At 48.4% G+C, this 19,434-nt stretch overlaps 1 protein-coding gene across 1 annotated transcript in view; it reads right to left on the reverse strand.

Annotated features, from left to right (window-relative positions):
• LOC146858153 (dystrotelin-like) overlaps positions 1–19,434 on the reverse strand; it is a 123,520-nt gene that overhangs the window by 45,341 nt on the left and 58,745 nt on the right. Inside the window, exon 6 of the mRNA XM_085647102.1 lies at positions 16,140–16,237. Within this exon, the coding sequence (XP_085503228.1) occupies positions 16,140–16,237 (98 nt within the window). The remainder of the gene's footprint in view (positions 1–16,139; positions 16,238–19,434) is intronic.

A 19,434-nucleotide genomic window follows, 5' to 3' on the forward strand; every position in this document is an offset into this window, starting at 1 on the left:
ATACGAGACCGGTAAGAACCCACACTTTCTGATGATCGAGGCCAGGGGAGCAACATAAACGTTGAAAAGAGTGGGGCTCAAGGCCGAGCCCTGAGGCACGCCACATGGTGCCCTAAAAGGATTAGAAGCAAATTCTCCCAGAAGAACTGAAAAGGTTCTATCCCTTAAAAAGGAAGACATCAGCGTACGAACAGAGTCTTGGACCCCCAATTCATCCAGACGAGCCAGGGGCATCTCATCGTTCACAGTGTCGAAAGCCGCCGATAGATCTAATAGGATCAGGGCGGCCTTCCCTCCTGCGTCCAGAATGCCCCTAAGACCCTCAGCTTCCATGACCAAAGCTGTCTCAGTTCTGTGCTGCTCCCTAAACCCGTATTGTGATTGATCCAGGTGATTTCTAGATGCTATTAAATCCTTCAGTTGTTTGTTGATCAACTTCTCCAGCACTTTAGCTGGGAAGGGGATTCTGGAAATTGGTCGGTAGCTGCTGGGTTCCTTGGGGTCCAGATTCGATTTTTTTTAAAGTGGGATGACTGATGCAATTTTCCAGGCATCTGGGAAGATCCCTGACTGGATTTTCTCAGAGAACCGGCCATATAGCTGTTCGCTAAGTATCTCTGGGAACAGGTGCATTATTTTAGGCGGGTATGGGTCAATTGGATTTCCGGATCTGATGGTTTTCCCTACCTGACAAATCTGTTCTACTGAAGGAACCGTGAAAACGAAACCCGTTTTAGGGTTTGGTGTACCTAGATCCGGATTAGGATGTGTTGGAAACGCCCACTCCCACTCCGCAGGGTGGTGATGGACTCCCCGAACACACTGTGGTAGCTTGGCTCGAGTGGTCAGGAAACAGGCGCAGTGCTAAGCATACAATATACCCATACAAGAACCATGCGTGCATCCGTTCCAAAAACGACTCTACACCGTAAAAATTATGAAAATATTCTTCTTTATCTTTTTCTCTTAGTTGCTGATTGGAAAAATAAATAGGTCAATCACAGTATATACATTTTAAATAGTGCAGGTCAAATAAATATTGGCTGTTTGCTGAAATAAATAGGGGTGATCATAAATAACAGGGCATAAATACAAGTGCAATATATACAGACAATTAAATACTTTGAGGCAATAAATACTGTACCAATAAATATTGTACACCAACAAGTCCTGTGGACCTATAAATATAGTGCAGCAATAAATAGATAAAAATTCAATAAATACAGTATCCCCAATAAATAATTACAAGTATACAGCACCCCTCATATAATCAGATGACACTTCTTAAGGGCTGATTTGGCCCAGGCACAGCTTGTAGGGTTGTGGAAGGCTTGAGGGGGGAGGCTACTCCCTGGCTGGGACAAGGCTGAGGCCTAAACTGAGGTAGATCAAAGGGGGGGGAATACCAATGCCCTGGCTTTCCTTCTCCACACAACCTCTCTAGGTTAGTCCCAGTTCACCCCAGGCACAGTCAGGTGGGTTTCAGCACCTCCCTAGCCCCTTAGATCAGTCTCTCAGGTCTCCACAGGGCCTTAGGCGCCCTCTACTCCACTTACTGCCCTTTTTCTGATGTTCCGACGCCGCTGGAGTCGGGTCGACGCCGTGAGGCGGTTCCGGTTCGGTCTCGGCGGCCTCGGCACAATGTCAGTTCTTTGACGACGCCGGTAGGCGGCTCCGGTCCGATGTCGGTGGCCTCGGTTCGATCTCGACCTCCGATTCGACGGCGTCGGGCAGTCTCTTCACGATGTCGACTTCGGGCGGCTCCGGTCCGATGGCGCTCTCGGCTCCGATGACGTCGGCCGGCCTGGCCTCGATGTCGACTTCCGGCGACTCCGGGGTGCGATCCTCACCCCCGACCTCCGGTGCTCCTCCTCACAGGCTCCGGGCGACTCCGGAGTGCGATCCTCACTCCCGACCTCCGGTGCTCCTCTACCTCGGTCTCCGACGACTCCGGAGGGCGGACTTCACTCCTCCGATGACGCCGCTCGCTCGACCTCGGTTCACTTCCTCCTCGACCTCTGGTATTCCTCTCGACCCCCGTCGGCGCCCTCTCACGACCTCAGGCGGCTCCGGGTACGACGTCTGCTACTTCAGTCAGCGCCGCTTCTCCACCTCGGGCTCCCGGTCTTAGGCTACTCGACGCCGGACTCCAGGGAAACCAGTTCTCAGGTCAGGATCTTGCTGTTTTCTTGGTTCTAAGGCCTGTTCCTGCTGTCCAGGTCCTTAGGATAAGTTTCTTCTGTCTTCTTCCCACACAGGGCTATAGGCTGGGATCCATCAGTAGGGACAAGTATCAAGGGTGGGTTTATGGACCCCACTCCAGGCACAAGTTTCCACCCCTGCTGCTTCACTCCTTCCTCCTTCACTGTTGTGCTCCTCTCTCTTCACCAGTCAGGTGCCAACTGCCAGCTCCAACTGCCAACTGCCTCTCTTATCCTCCCAACATTCTAAACGGTCTCCAACTGTCACAGGGTTCTGGAAGCTCCTGGAATGTTCTGGAAGGTGCTGGTAGGTTCCAGTGGATGCTGGTGATGTCACAGGTGGCCACCATTTTGTGCTTCAGGCCCTCAGACAGAAGTTTCAGGGGTAGCTAAAATGGCTCCCTGAATCTGTAGCAACACGAAAAAGTCTGGTGGTTCCCAAAAAGGAAAAATTCAAACAGGGTTTGAGGCAAAAGTGGGACAAAATAAATAATGATGAGGAGGGACCACCCAAAGGGCTGACAGGTCTAACACGCGTCCCCCCCAGCTGAAAGTGGGGAGAGCTACCCAACCCCTTGGGAGTTCTCATCACTAAGGCGGAAATACCTTGAGAGACCGTCTGTATTGGCGTGGTCCACTCCAGGCCGATGTTCCACCTGAAAGTCCATCCCCTGTAGGGAAATAGACCACCTCAACAACTTGGGATTCTCCCCCTTCATTTGCATCAGCCAACGAAGGGGTCGGTGGTCGGTCTGAACTAGGAAGTGCGAGCCAAACAGGTATGGCCGCAACTTCTTCAGAGCCCATACCACTGCAAAGGCTTCACGCTCTATTGCACTCCACTTCTGTTCCCTGGGAAGTAGTCTCCTGGATAGGAAGACCACGGGTTGATCCAGACCCTCTTCGTTGAGTTGCGATAACACTGCCCCAATGCCATGTTCTGATGCATCTGTCTGGACAATGAACTTCTTGGAAAAGTCTGGGGCCCTTAAGACCGGGGCCTCGCACATGGCTTTCTTCAATCTCTCAAAGGCTTGCTGACAAGCCTCCGTCCAGACTACCCGTCGAGGTTGTTTCTTGGACGTGAGCTCCGTGAGGGGGGCTACGATGATACCGTACCCCTTCACGAAGCGGCGATAGTATCCCGTGAGGCCCAAAAATGCTCGGACCTCAGTCTGTGTCTTGGGGGGTTCCCAGGCCATGATGGCCTCGATCTTCGCCTGGAGGGGTTGCACCGTTCCCCTACCCACCAAGTGTCCAAGGTACACTACCGACCCCTGCCCGATCTGGCACTTGCTGGCCTTGATCGTCAATCCAGCTTGTCTCAGGGCCTGGAGAACAGCTTGCAGGTGACGCAAGTGATCCTCCCAGCTGTTACTGAAGACGGCTATGTCATCCAGATAAGCAGCAGCGAAACTCTCCATTCCGGTGAGGATCTGGTTTACCAGGCGCTGAAACGTGGCAGGTGCGTTCTTGAGCCCAAAGGGCATCACACAGAACTGGTAGTGGCCATTGGGCGTGGAGAAGGCTGACCTTTCCCTTGCTCCATCAGTCAAAGAGATCTGCCAGTACCCTGAAGTAAGGTCAAAGGTACTTAGATATTGGGCAGCTCCCAGCCGGTCAATTAATTCATCCGCCCTAGGGATCGGATGTGCATCAGTCTTTGTCACTGAATTCAGTCCCCGGTAGTCCACACAGAACCTCAGTTCTGGTTGGGCACCCGGTGGTGCAGCTTTTGGTACTAACACCACCGGACTGGACCAGGGGCTGCTAGAAGGTTCGATCACTCCTAGCTCCAGCATCTTAGTGACTTCACTATGAATGCTGGCCTTCACCTTGTCTGACATCCGGTAGATCTTGGACTTCACAGGTGGGCTGTCTCCTGTGTCCACGTCATGGACGCACAGGTGAGTCCTACCCGGAACAAGGGAGAACAACGAAGAGTACTGCCCCAGGACCTGGCGACAGTCCTCCTGCTGTTCAGGAGTTAGAGATGGGGAGAGAATCACTCCCTCCACCGACCCATCCTTTTCTTGAGACGCAAACAGATCAGGGAGAGGCTCGCTTTCCACGTCCTCTCCTCCGTCAGTCACCATCATCAAGATGACTTCGGGCCTCTCGTGGTGGGGTTTGAGGCGGTTGGCATGATCCACCAGAACCAGGATAAACCTGTGACCAGCTGTAGTCGGTGGATCTAATGGACCCACAATGTCGATGCCCACCCTTTCAAAGGGGGTGCTAACGACAGGAAGTGGTTCCAGGGGAGCTTTCAGCTTCACCCCTGTTTTCCCACTGGCTTGGCAAGACACACATGTCCGGCAGTAGGTATCGGACGACACTTTCATCTGAGGCCAATAAAAGTGTGGGACAAGACGGGCGAAGGTCTTGTCTTGCCCCAGGTGTCCTGCCAATGGAATCTCGTGAGCCAACTCTAAAAGGAAGGCTCGATAACGTTGAGGAACTACCAAGGCTCGTGACGATCCATGTAGGGGTGCCTTGGGTTCACTGTAGAGGAGGCCATCCTCCCAGTAAACACTGTAGTTCCCTTCAACGTTCCCTGCTGCCTGGGCTTCGGCCTGTCGCCTCAGCCCCTCAAGGGTAGGGCACTCCCTCTGGCCCTGGCAGAATTCCTCCCTGGACGGGCCTCCCTCCACGTGCCACTCGGCCAGGATGGGTAAGTCCTCCAGGTTGGTAGCATCCCCCTCCGCAGACTCCTGGCCCACCACCTCCGGTGGCCTATCCGTCCTACGGGGTGGAGACGCCGAGGCAGGCTCCTCCTGTCCTCGGTTCTTCCCTTGACTGGCAGCTGGCTGGGCCTTTGTTCCAGGCTCCAGCCGGAATGAACTCCCTCTTCGGGTAGTCTCGGACCTTGTGCTAACACAGGCCCAGTCAGGTGTACCCAGCATCTCGGTGTGAGTCCGGTATTCCACCTCCTTCCAAGCGTTGTGCTCCATGTCATTGCCCAGCAGACAATCGACTGGCACGGCAGGGCTTACGGCAACTCGAAGTGAACCTGCAACCCCCCCCCCATTCAAAGGGAACCTCGGCCACGGGATAGTGACCTGTTCTGCCGTCAGCCATCGCGGCTGGGTGGAGTACATCGGGAATTACCTGCTCTGGAGACACCAGCTGGCTACGCACCATAGTCATACTGGCTCCTGTGTCTCTCAGAGCCTCCCCTCTTTGGCCGTTGATGGTGATCCACTGCCCATACTTTGCGGTATTTGCGGGCACCTGGATCTTAGGAACCATCTCCCGTTCTCCCAGGGACACTAAAGTGACACCCGCCCACTCCCTTCCCTTAGTTAAGGGCATCTCCTCCCCGAGCACTACACTAGCTACTCCGGGGGGCTTTCCTCCAGTGGGAGGGGGTGATCGTTTCTGACACTTCGGATCTCCTTTATAGTGTCCAACGCCACCGCACTCATAGCAATGGACAACCCTTGGCTGCTGACTCTGGCCAGGATTAGGGTTTCTGGGTGGGTTAGCCTTAGAGGTGAATCCTGTTCCCTTCCCTTGGAAGTTATTTTGGGGGCCTTTGGAGAACTCCTTTTTCTTTTCCCCTCCTTCTTTCTTCTGGGGGGCGCCCTGTCCGGCCTTTTGAGTATCCCCTCCAGTCCCCCTTGTGGACACCCGGGTACTAGCCCAAATGTCCGCCTCCTCAGCAAGCTTCCGGGGGCTGGTCAGCTTGCTATCCACCAGGTGTTGCCGCAGTTCAGGGAAACATTTCTCGAGCAGGTGTTCCTTCAGTACTAGGTCGAACAGCTCCTCGTAGCTCCTTACTTCACTGCCCTGAATCCAACCTTCCATTGCCTTCTTCGCATAGTCCAGGAAGTCCACCCAGTTCTGTGTGCCCAGTTTGTGACTACCCCTGAACTTCTGTCTGTACTTTTCAGGTGTTAGTCCAAACTTTCTGATGAGCGCCAGCTTCATGGTGGGGTAGTGGGTTTGATCATCCTCTTCGAGGGCCAATAAAGCATCCCTACCAGCTGGAGGCATGTACTTATACAATCCCCCTCCCCAGTACTTCTCCGGAACCCCATGGGCCCTCAGTGAGACCTCATAGGCCGCTAGCCACTTGGCGATATCGTCGCCCACTCCATAGCTAGCCACTATGTCCTTTGGCAGGTATGGTTTAGATTCCCTGGTGATCTCTTGGGTTTGGCTGCCACCATTAGGAACAGGTTGTGCCCCGATTCTCAAGATCTGAAGATCTATTTCTTTCAGTCGCAATTCATGGGCCATCCTCTGCTCCTCCTTCTCCTTTTCCAGCCTTGCTAAGTCCCATGTGAGCTGTCTTTTCTCCCTCCGGTCCGTTAGCTCCACTTCAGACAAGCCACCGCTAGAGGCACGGCTGCCCCCCCTAGAAATGGTTCTGGGCCCTGCTGACAGGTTCCCCACCTCAGGTTGGTACATCTCAGCCCCCTCGGGGTCAGGCTCTCCATCCCTGTCTTCCTCCTCAGCCTTGCTTTCCCTGCGTGCCTCCCCCCAAGCCCTTAAGCTGGTTTGGAGTGCACCCTTCTTTGCTCCTGGGGGACAGTACACCCCCTCCCGCTGGCAAAACTCCCTGAGTTGGGCCACAGTGTACGTTTCTAGATTTTCTAGTACAAACTCCATCTTGCCCACTCAGGTTAGAGGACAGGTTTTGTGCAGTAACAATGCAGGGGGGTACCTTTAATAATACCTCCTCCCACCACCAGAATAAATTTGGAAAAAACAAAAACCCACAATTAGGAAGGCCGCTTTGAGAAAACTCCCGGTGTAGGCCTATGGACTACCCACAGTTATTGTTGAGTATACGTAGGCACAGCTCTATCCCACCACTGAACACCAATTTATGTTGGAAACGCCCACTCCCACTCCGCAGGGTGGTGATGGACTCCCCGAACACACTGTGGTAGCTTGGCTCGAGTGGTCAGGAAACAGGCGCAGTGCTAAGCATACAATATACCCATACAAGAACCATGCGTGCATCCGTTCCAAAAACGACTCTACACCGTAAAAATTATGAAAATATTCTTCTTTATCTTTTTCTCTTAGTTGCTGATTGGAAAAATAAATAGGTCAATCACAGTATATACATTTTAAATAGTGCAGGTCAAATAAATATTGGCTGTTTGCTGAAATAAATAGGGGTGATCATAAATAACAGGGCATAAATACAAGTGCAATATATACAGACAATTAAATACTTTGAGGCAATAAATACTGTACCAATAAATATTGTACACCAACAAGTCCTGTGGACCTATAAATATAGTGCAGCAATAAATAGATAAAAATTCAATAAATACAGTATCCCCAATAAATAATTACAAGTATACAGCACCCCTCATATAATCAGATGACACTTCCCTTCTTAAGGGCTGATTTGGCCCAGGCACAGCTTGTAGGGTTTGTGGAAGGCTTGAGGGGGGAGGCTACTCCCTGGCTGGGACAAGGCTGAGGCCTAAACTGAGGTAGATCAAAGGGGGGGGAATACCAATGCCCTGGCTTTCCTTCTCCACACAACCTCTCTAGGTTAGTCCCAGTTCACCCCAGGCACAGTCAGGTGGGTTTCAGCACCTCCCTAGCCCCTTAGATCAGTCTCTCAGGTCTCCACAGGGCCTTAGGCGCCCTCTACTCCACTTACTGCCCTTTTTCTGATGTTCCGACGCCGCTGGAGTCGGGTCGACGCCGTGAGGCGGTTCCGGTTCGGTCTCGGCGGCCTCGGCACAATGTCAGTTCTTTGACGACGCCGGTAGGCGGCTCCGGTCCGATGTCGGTGGCCTCGGTTCGATCTCGACCTCCGATTCGACGGCGTCGGGCAGTCTCTTCACGATGTCGACTTCGGGCGGCTCCGGTCCGATGGCGCTCTCGGCTCCGATGACGTCGGCCGGCCTGGCCTCGATGTCGACTTCCGGCGACTCCGGGGTGCGATCCTCACCCCCGACCTCCGGTGCTCCTCCTCACAGGCTCCGGGCGACTCCGGAGTGCGATCCTCACTCCCGACCTCCGGTGCTCCTCTACCTCGGTCTCCGACGACTCCGGAGGGCGGACTTCACTCCTCCGATGACGCCGCTCGCTCGACCTCGGTTCACTTCCTCCTCGACCTCTGGTATTCCTCTCGACCCCCGTCGGCGCCCTCTCACGACCTCAGGCGGCTCCGGGTACGACGTCTGCTACTTCAGTCAGCGCCGCTTCTCCACCTCGGGCTCCCGGTCTTAGGCTACTCGACGCCGGACTCCAGGGAAACCAGTTCTCAGGTCAGGATCTTGCTGTTTTCTTGGTTCTAAGGCCTGTTCCTGCTGTCCAGGTCCTTAGGATAAGTTTCTTCTGTCTTCTTCCCACACAGGGCTATAGGCTGGGATCAATCAGTAGGGACAAGTATCAAGGGTGGGTTTATGGACCCCGCTCCAGGCACAAGTTTCCACCCCTGCTGCTTCACTCCTTCCTCCTTCACTGTTGTGCTCCTCTCTCTTCACCAGTCAGGTGCCAACTGCCAGCTCCAACTGCCAACTGCCTCTCTTATCCTCCCAACATTCTAAACGGTCTCCAACTGTCACAGGGTTCTGGAAGCTCCTGGAATGTTCTGGAAGGTGCTGGTAGGTTCCAGTGGATGCTGGTGATGTCACAGGTGGCCACCATTTTGTGCTTCAGGCCCTCAGACAGAAGTTTCAGGGGTAGCTAAAATGGCTCCCTGAATCTGTAGCAACACGAAAAAGTCTGGTGGTTCCCAAAAAGGAAAAATTCAAACAGGGTTTGAGGCAAAAGTGGGACAAAATAAATAATGATGAGGAGGGACCACCCAAAGGGCTGACAGGTCTAACACGATGATTAAATGAAGTCTTGGTGTTATGGTTAATCTTAAATAGTTCATACACCTTAGAGACTTTGTCCACAAAAAACTGTCCTAAGTTGTTACATAGTTCAATGCTACTGTCCAGCTGATTCCTGACAGTGAGCTCTGCTAGTTTTTTAACTGTCATGAAGAGCTCCTTACAAGAGTTCTTAGCCTCTTTGATTTTTCTAGTAAAGTAGTTGCTCTTTTCCCCTATAACCAATTTTTTATAATCTGATAAAGTTCAGGCATAATCACTTTTTAAGTTTTGGTCGTAATTGGATCTCCATTTTCTCTCAGCCCTTCTGCATACTTGTTTTTGTGCCCTGAGTTTTTCTGTAAACCAAGGTTCTGATGGCTTTTTTCATTTTGGAACAAAACATTTAGTAGATACAACCATATTTACCGCTGTCTTTATCCAGGAAGATATCCTCTCAACAGCTTGATTACTGTCTGATGAAGGTTCAGGTTTAGTCCTAAGAAGTATTTCCTGTAACATCGGGGCATTAATTTTAGACCAGTCTTGGTAGATGACTGGCTTCTGACTCTTAAAAATACCTGGCTGCTCTTGACTCACATTAATCGAAAATAAGATGGCTTTCTGGTCTGACCATGGAACAGGCACAATCTTTATGATTTTGAGGTTAAGGTTCGAGGAGAAAATCCCATCTAGCGTGTGCCCAGCCTCATGGGTACCCTGTTTAACAATCTGGTCCAGGGAAAACCCAGTCATAGCGTCGATCAGTGCGGCGGTGTTATTGTCTGTTGATTTCTCTAGATGATAGTTAAAATCCCCTAAAATCGTAAAGTCTGATCCCAGCGAACTTGATTCTAAGATAGGGCTTAGGATTGGTAGCAGAGGGGTTCTTGCCCTAGGGGGCCTGTACAGCAGAAGACCTCTTAGTGTATAATTCTTTGTGAGTGCAATCTGAAATCGTAACAATTCGCAGCCATAGGAACTACCCACAACCGAGCTGCAGACTTGAAACTCTTCTCTACATAAAAACTGGTGAGAGGGTGGGGGGGCAACTCCGCCGTCCACTTCTACATGGGCGAAGGAATTAGACAAGTGCATGATAGCAGAGAAGGAAGTATTTATAAACCGGGGGTCCCCCAAAAAATGGGACAGGAAATGGTCCAAATGGAATGTCTATCGTGGAGACATATGTATATCCCCAATGGTGGAGTTAGAAATTGCGCAGAACTGCAGACAGAGAGGTGATTAATGAATATGCTTGGCTGACCCCTGTATATTGTACAAATGTATAAGTAATAATACTATCTGCTAATCTGTACTGTATGTATGATGGTTATCATATTCAATAAAAATAATATTAAAAACAAAAAAAAGAAATGTGTCTTAACCTGACTTGCATCGAGATGAATAAGAATAAGCCAATCCACCATCCCAAAAATTCATGAATGCCTCTCAGCCAAAGCCAATAAAGGTCAATTGTCGGTTGGAATCCCCTGTTTGTCTGCTAGCTGTGGCAGTATGAACTAGCCAACTGGGAGACATTCTTCTACCTATCAGAATACACCTATGGCATAAGGGGACAAAGTGGACTATTTCACTGTAAATTTTGGCCTCCTCCATGTAGACCTGTGGAAGGTTTCAGAAAGGGAGAATGACACTGTGTTATCTATTGCAGAAATGCAAACTGCAATTGAGACTCAAACACCAGATAGGGAAGTAGCAGGACCACACCAAGTACTTAGATTTTCAGGTTGAAGAAGCGGGAAACCAATTCAAGTACAATAACCTAAGGGTAGTGGGTCTGCCTGAATTGGTGGAAGGTCCTGACACTGGTTTCTTCCTCTCAAGTTGGATTTCCAAGAAGGTGGAAAATAAGGGCTTTCTTAGGGTTTCTGTGTAAATTAAGCCCACAGGGACCCTGTATTCCCACTGATTCCCGTGGCTCCTTTTCAACTCATAATTGCACAGCTGCTGAATTATGGAGGCTGGGATCTTGCACTGCAATGCCACAGACTGGTCTGAGGGGTTTTGATTGCAATAAATTGACAATTTTCCCAGACTCTATACTGGCAATGCACCAGAGGATGTCGCTCATAGAAGTCAAGACAAAATGAAGTGGTCTGCCACTAACATGCATGCTTCTGTTTTCAGCAAGTTCAAAGTGACAGTAAATGGATAATCATTTTTAGGTCTCGCCTGAGACAGCGCTTTAGCGCTGCTCTTGCGAGACTTATAGTAAGCACTTTTGGAAGTGCAAACGAGTGCTTTCAGGCCGCCAACTACTGTGCATGTGTGCCGGGCGCGCGCACCATTTGGCAGCCTGAAAGCACTCGTAGTCTTTCACTTTCGCGGCCGCTCGGCCGCTTTGATGTTTTATCGCGATTGCGATCACTTTCAGTTTCGCGCCGCTTGTTCTTGTTCTGACTTTGTCTATCTCTTCCTGTATTTTTCCTTCTCTTGCTGTCTATCTCACTCGCTGTCTCTCACCATCGCTCCATGTCCCTCTTTGACTTTGTGTTTTCCTATATTTTTCCTTCTCTTGCTGTCTCTCACACGTTTTAATTTTGGTTCACACTTGGAATTCACAGCACCATATCGCCACAAAGTGGTTGGATGTGAAGCTAAACAAAAACCCTTTATAATTTGATTTAATAATGTTTGAAGTACAAAACGAACACACAACTATGGACTCCTAAATATATTACACACTCTGAGAACACATTATACTGTATTTGTTTTTTATTTTTATATTAAGTCTTTAATTCATGCATTAACGTAGTGCATTGTCAAATTGCACTGCTTGATTTATTATTTGTGGTTTATATAAAATGACAATCTCATGTCCTTTGGCATTTTAGCGTATTCAGTAGTGCGGGAACATCTTTCCAAATAGTACAGAGGTTTCCAACAGAACGGACACTGATTTAATGACTAGAGACTGCTGCTCCCTTGTGGAAAATGTTAATACTTGTTTTCTGATAGATAACCTCTATGTAGGATCTAGGTTGTCACTAATAAGGAAGAGTCCGTTAATTGTAAACATTCAAACGTTTATTTCCAGCGTGACGTGTTGACAGCGGTAAGTCCAAGACAGTAATAACAACAGCTGTCATTACCACCATATATATATATCTTACCCCCCAATACAAATGAAGCTCCACGTGCCCCACCGTTAACACCAACCTCCAATGCATTATGTGGCGGATGACGACATTCTATGAAAATGGACACGAGCCTGAAGCAAGGTTTACGCTCAAGACTACATCAAACACGAGCACGACAACAGCATGCCGTGCTTGTGTGTACAACAATCTATATCCCACCGGGCAAAATGTATGATTATCTAGTAAGCTCAATCTTCATGTTTATCCGTGACATTAGTAATTCGGAGGATTCCCCTAAGGTAATAATTGTAGGTGACCTAAATGCAAAAATGTCCAACTCTGCATGTTCGTCGTTTGTAACTTTGGAAAAGGAAAATGCCTGTGCGATCCCTGAGGTAGTGTTTCCCAGAGGCGCCTGCTTCACGAGGGCGTAAGGGGGCGTTGATAGGGAAGGAGAAGAAGGAAATTCCAGCAGCTTAGCAAACAAGCCTTTGCAATGCAATAGGTGTTGCATTTATGCAAGTTTAAGCTATTGGCATCGGAAATGGCAATGCCTTTTATTTATGTTTTAAAAAGCAAATCATAAAAAAAGGCATTGTCATTTACAGTGCCAATAGCTCAAACTTACGTAAATGCGAGACCTATTGCATTGCAAATGCTTGTTCTTTTTTGGTCTCTGGTGCAAAATTGTCCAGCACCATGTGGTTTAAACTATTTAAAATACATTACCTTCATTGAGCCTATATGATCGCTGGTTGGAACCACAAACTGTATGGGCTATACTCAGGAGCATGCCACATGTGTAACCTAGAGGGTGGCATAGATCTACTCTGCCGGAAGTGTGCATACACTCGGATGCCATTCCCTCTATGTCATTAATGTACTTAGTTAACAGACTTGAATCATACTCGCTGCTCCATTGACTAACAGAGGCAACAAGTTTCTACAAGCTCAGGGATGTGAGACCTGGTTGCTGATATACAAGATGTGGCAGTTGTGTGGATTTTCATCCCACTTTGATATTAGTTTAATTTCCCAGTAGCATGATGATTATTGGTAAACGCAGGGATGCAGGAATAAATGGATTGTATGCAATTTTGGCTGCAAATTGATTGTGTGTGTAACTAATATTATGTCTTGTTTATATGTTTCCAGATGTTTTAATGACATATAATTGTTGTTTTATTGTGTTAACAAAAAAACACTGAAATTGTTTTTAAAAGTTTTAGTTTATGGGAGGAATATCTACAACGCAAGCCCCAAATGTGAGGAAATTCAACAGTTAAGGTAGTAAGTTAATGTTAACTGCAACCTGCACCATTGTATGAAAATGTTAATCATATGCTAATACAATAGACCCTCTGTGTGCCCCTTGTTTTGCCCTTCCTGCAGCCTCTATGTGTGTCACCACACTACCCTGCATCCCTTCTTTGTGCCCCCACCGCCTCAAGTCCCTCTGTGGGCCCCTGTCTTCCCTGTAGGCCTTATGCGTTGCCGTGCCTTGTTGGTACGTTTGTGTTCTTTAACTACATGTAACCTCTCTATGTGTCCCCCTGACAGTCCTGAAGCACCAACCCCCTACAAGCTCCTTTGTGTGACATTGTGCCTCTACCCCACACCCTCTCTTTGTGGTCCTGCCCCTTACAGCCCCTCCGTTAGCCTCCACCACCCTTCTATGTGCCCTCAGCCCCATATAAATATGCAGTGTGCTCAACTCGACTGCAGCCCCTATGTAACACTGTGTACTTCTCTTGCTGTCCCTCTGTGAGCCCTTCCACCCTGTGCCATTCTTTTGTGTGTTATCAACCTCCCCTGCATCCACTCATTATTCCATTCTTTCTCTGTATCCTTTAGGTGTGCCCCGGTCCCCAGTGTGTATCAGCCAGCCATGCCTCATCTGGCTCTCTCTTACCCCTCTAACTGCCTGCGTGCCTGTCCTGCCTCACCCTTCAGCCGCTTTATGTGTTACCCATGTCCCGCAGTAACCGCTGGGTGTACCCAGGCCTCCCCTTGATACACTATAGCCTCTGTACACCCTTAACTGCCCTGCAGCCACTGTATGATGCCCTATCCCACCCTTGCTGCACTTTGGCGCACCCCCACACAATCACCTACCTACAGTCCATGTGCACCATCCTGTCCACTGTGTGACCTGGTCCCAAATGCAGCCCAAGTGTACCTCTCAGCCCTGCCCCTACTGGCACTCTTATGCCCCTCCGCGAGCCCTCTGTGTTCCCACCCTGCCTCACCTCTGCAGCCACTCTCTGTGATTCCCTGCTCCCCATTGTAGCCACTCTGTGCCAAGGCTACCTCTCTCCGTGTCCCCGATATCTGCAGACCCTGGGCAGGCCCTTGTCCATCATGAAGTGAGTGTATGACACCTTGTTCTGCCCATGCTGCCCCTACACATGCTCTCACCCCATAAATACCTGCAGCCCGCGTGTGCCATCCTTCCTTTCCCATGTTTCCCCTGTGTGCACCAGTCCCCCTTCAGACTCTGTGTTCTACCCAGCCCTGCCGGCCCTCGTGTGTCCCCGTCGCAGTCCTATTTGTGACCCCCCGCCTTGTGCATGCAGCCCCATATGTGAGCACCTACTCCACTGTAGGCACTCTATGTTACAGGCCTTCGCTCTATGCGTCCTGATCCCCTGTCGACTCTTTGAGTGCCCTCCCCCGCCCTGCAGCCACCTCAGCTGGCCGCCTCATGCAGCTCCTGTGAGCCAGCCTGTCCAGGGCCTTGTAGCCCCTCTGTGTGCCTCTCCCAGGCTGAAACATGACTTGCAACTTAAAATGCAAACCGGATCTATTGAGGGTTCTTTTATACGCCTCGCTTACCTATAGCTAAAGTGATGGGGTGGCAGCACAGACTAAGCTAGTTGAAGCTATTGCTATGCTGGTGCAATATTAAATTACCCCCTACACTTTGGAAGGGGCATGGGCCCCATGCATCCTTGCTGTAGCTGAAGGCAAGGCCAGAGAAGGAAATAATTGACTCCCCCCCCCCCTCCCCCCCTTGAGCGAGACAGGAGAATAATTTGTATAGCTTCATAGTTCTGGCAAGACCAGGAACGTTGGTCGGGGGTTGAGGGTCCCTTTTGCTTTCATTTTCTTACTAGCTTGGCAAACCGGTCTGGAGAGATATCCATAAGTGGAGGGGCTTACTCACCCCCTTATAGATTAGGCTGCATATCTCTTCCCCAATCCTTTTCATTGATTCTTATTTTGTTCCTTTTTTGGGGTTTTCCGTGGATTTTTCTGTTTGTGAACACTGGGAGTAAAACACTTCTCATAGTTGTGCTTGCTTACTGTGGTGATATTGTCCATGCAAGTCCAGTCGGGTATTTGTCAACTTTTTATGAAATAGGCATACTTTGACAGACACAGATTGGCACTCACATTTTGACCTATGTCTCATAAAAGTTTCTTCTTGTGTTTTTTTTTTCTGAACGAAAGAAAAGTTAGCAAATGAACGAAAGGCTGCAATGCGATAAAAGATTTATGACCCTTGGATCAGTAGTTTCACAATTATGAAAGCACAAACGTTTTCTATGGGAATTATCATTACATTAGTTACTGAAAAACAGTTGTATGTCAAAATATTGAATAAAACACTGTTTACGTAAATAGTGTGCCCTAAATATTGTTAAAACATATTGTCCCATTCGGTACAGATTTTCTAATATTAACTCCCATGGAACACAATTTTTATAGATGACATTTATAAAATAATATTTGGTTCAGACAATATTCTGCCAGTGGTATTCTAGTGCCTCATCCTGAAAAACAAATTTAGGAACCCCCAGCAACTATTGGACACCTTGGCACAAAATCTAGCAGCTTAGACATGCCTGTATGCATTTTTTTCCACAAGGTTGGTGCGGATGGGTCAGGGAAAATAAAAGTTATTATGGATGCAAACTTTGGATTTCCAAGAAGCTATGTGTCAATCTCAACTAAAGAGGCACGGCTGCAACTCTGTAAATATACGTATGCACTAGTGGTGGTGGAGGAAGTACTGGTGGTGCTGCTGTCTTTACCTGTTGAAGGTCAGTTAGCAAATTCCGAAGTGCACTTTGAGTGAGCTGTGCTGGGCTGGAACCTCCTGCACCACTGCTAGTGCAAAGTTGATAGAAGGCTAAAACCAGCAGAAAAGTCGGTTAGCAATATTCATAAACATAAAACGGTCACATCCTTGTAAAAGAAAACAATTCACACTGAATCCAATCACATTCCGGACTAATACTAAGTTGGGTTTAGATAAAAAGTGAGAACATATTTTGCAAGTACATTTGTGCTGGACAAGGCATGGTGGAGGACGATGCTTCCCTGTTTAGGCTTTGGTCTTTTTACATATGTCTCGGTTCTTTAACACCATTGACTAACCAACTCTCCACCAGCACCAGGCTACTTTCGTGATTCCCATGCTAGTGTTTGCGTGGATTCTAACTTCCCTTTCCCGGGGCTCATAATACATGGCTTTGACACCTTTCCAGCCTTCCGCACAATGTATTCTTAAGAGCACACACTCTACTCTTTTTAGGTCTCAGCTAGGCAGCGCGCATGCGCTGTCTCTCCGAGACATCAAGCAATCTCTAACTGGGGTGAAACTCCACCTTTTGCCATGGAATTTCTCCTGCAGCTTGCCATTTATAAACACTGGCATTGCTTTTGTTACAGGGATTATTATTGGCTGTAGAAGCGATGCGTCACTTCTGTTTAATCCGGAAGCAGCACCGCCTAACTACAGTTTCCGTCCACTTTCGTGGCCAGTTTCGTTTCTGCAGGGCCGTATCTGTTCATTTATGGACTACTTCATTGGTCAACGCGGCACGACCGTAATGGCGCCTGCGGGTGAACTTAACAGTTAATGAGTATATGGAGACGGCCCGTACAAAATGTAGGCATTAACTAGGGGTAGCATTTACGGGACCGCAGTACACCACGTGCTACTTTAGACTGTTAGTAGAGAGTAATATTCACTGCAGAGACTAGTTTTATCCACTAAAAAAACTGCTTTCAGCATTTAAATGAACTCCACTTTCTAATCCTATCTCTAAAATGCTATTATGTAATGATAAAATTAGTTCATAAACCGTGTGTTGTTGTCTGATTGCTTGCTTCGTAACTACGCACGTGCACTCTGGTAACACAGATATGACATGACAGTGCAGCCAAGCTTGCGTTTTTGTAATGAACAGCTCTGTCTGGCGTCGCATGCGACAAATCAGAGGACCGAGGAGAGGAGCCAAGACAGTCACGGGTGTCGCTATTGAGTGACTAAAACCAGAATGCCTGCTTCATTAGTACGTTTAACACTGAATCCTGCCTTTGTGTATAAATCACTAAGTGCAAGCCTGCATTAGTACATGTCTGAAAAGTAATCACTCTGTGATACCGCAGCGGTGAAATAGAAGACGGGGAACAATGCAAGGGAGACATGGCCTCTGATAAAGGTCGAGGGTCCTGCTTCTCGTGTGTCCATTATTGGAAGCCCACCAGCGATGCTTGGCATGGGTATCTGCGAAGAGGAGCTGCTTCTGAAGCATTCCCAGCAAGTTCAAAAGGTCAGATTCTATTAGCACCAGTCCCTGAACTCGCCTGCACTTGAAGAACGGTGTCCGAAACGAGTCACCTCCGGGGTTGTAGCAGATCTTCATGTAGGATGAGTAATAACTCAAAGCTGTAGATTTCGCCAAACTCTGTAGCAGACTTGTACCACAAATGAGGAGCACAGATTTCCACAGACCTGCCCCCATCTCCCACTTACATCCCTGATTTACTGAAAGAGTGTGTGCAGGAGGGGGACACTTCTGTGCAGAGTATGTGTGGAAAGAGCCAGTTCCACCCATGACGTAACAGAAAACGTTTCTGACTGCTGAGTATTCATTAGACAGCCTGCTGTGGAACTGGCATGAGCCTGCTTGGGCAGCAGCCCTTGGTTCCTTCGTTTGTATGCCCATAATTAAAACAAGCATTTGCAATGCAATCGGTCTAGCATTCCCGAGAGTTTAAGCTATTGGCATTGTAAATGACAATGCCTTTTATTTATCTGTTTTGATAATTTACACATATATAAAAGACATTGTCATTTACAGTGCCAATAGCTCAAACTCTTGTAAATGCGAGACATATTTCATTTCAATGAAGCGGCCACCATTGTCCCGGGCTTCTAGGAAAGTGAAAGCGCGCATGGCGCGCCGAATGTTGCGGGAAAGCATGTCATGCCTGCAGTAGTAGAAACTATTTAAAGAAAATAGTGCTTACAGACTAAATAACACGTACCGTGTAACAACCAAAGTAAAAGGGCCAATCTACATGGGAGGTTACAAATGAAGACAAGGCAGTACTAAGGGGTGACTAACAAGCCTATTCACGAATCAGAAGTCAGCATTTATGAAGGACAATGACACAAGTCAATGACAAATATGGGTGCAGTGGGCGGGCTTCTATTCCATACTTCAAAACAGCATGCTTCATGCTGCCGCGGCCCGACCTAATGAGCCTAATAAATAACGTTTTTTTTCTTCTCTAGGAGTAGCTAAGTCCTTACTTACCAGCCTCATTACAAATTATAAGGTTTGCAGCAAATCACAAAGGCCCGTTTTTGTGGCTCCCTACTTTGTTTGTGGTTACTGTTTCAGTTTGGGGACAGTTGGTGGACCGGTGCTTCCGCTGACTCTCTTCTTTTTGTGGTTAACACTGTGAGATCAGCTCCAGGATTGGTTAAGAGAGTTAGTTGGGGCCCTGGAGTTATGAGGGAAAAAGACCGGAGTGGATATGACACAGCAGCAACCACAGTAAGTACATTTTTATATTATTTACTTTATTGTTTTGATTTTATAAAACCACCCACTCACCACCCATATACCCGCCACTCCACTTGCCGAAGTTGGTAGCCGCCACTGCATGGCAGCAAAGTCTAACATCAAATCTATATTTAATTTCCTCCTAATTAATACTGACAAGTGCTTACCTATGAACCACGCTGTAATCTGTTTGATCTCTGAGAGGTTTGTTACCTACATAAAGTGATCCTACTGGTAGAGAGCATTTTGGGCAGTTTGGCCATTACTAAGATTTGTTTGGGGCTGTGGGCCGAGGTGAGTCTTGTGGCAATTAGGGGTGTTGCCAGCACTTTCTTTTTCCTGGACTGAACTTGACACAGACAGGTAAAAATCAAAGCTTCCAAACAACCCGGTGGAGGCTTTTCGGACATCAGAGAGTTGTTTGGTGGTTAAAAAGATGACACTGTTTCAGCTGCAGTCATTAGTAGGACAGTTAAACTATGTGGCAAGAGTTATTCTGCTCTCGAGCCGTTCACTTGGAGCCTGG

This window comes from Triturus cristatus, chromosome 3_2 (assembly GCF_964204655.1).
Source record: "Triturus cristatus chromosome 3_2, aTriCri1.1, whole genome shotgun sequence".
NCBI lineage: Eukaryota > Metazoa > Chordata > Amphibia > Caudata > Salamandridae > Triturus > Triturus cristatus.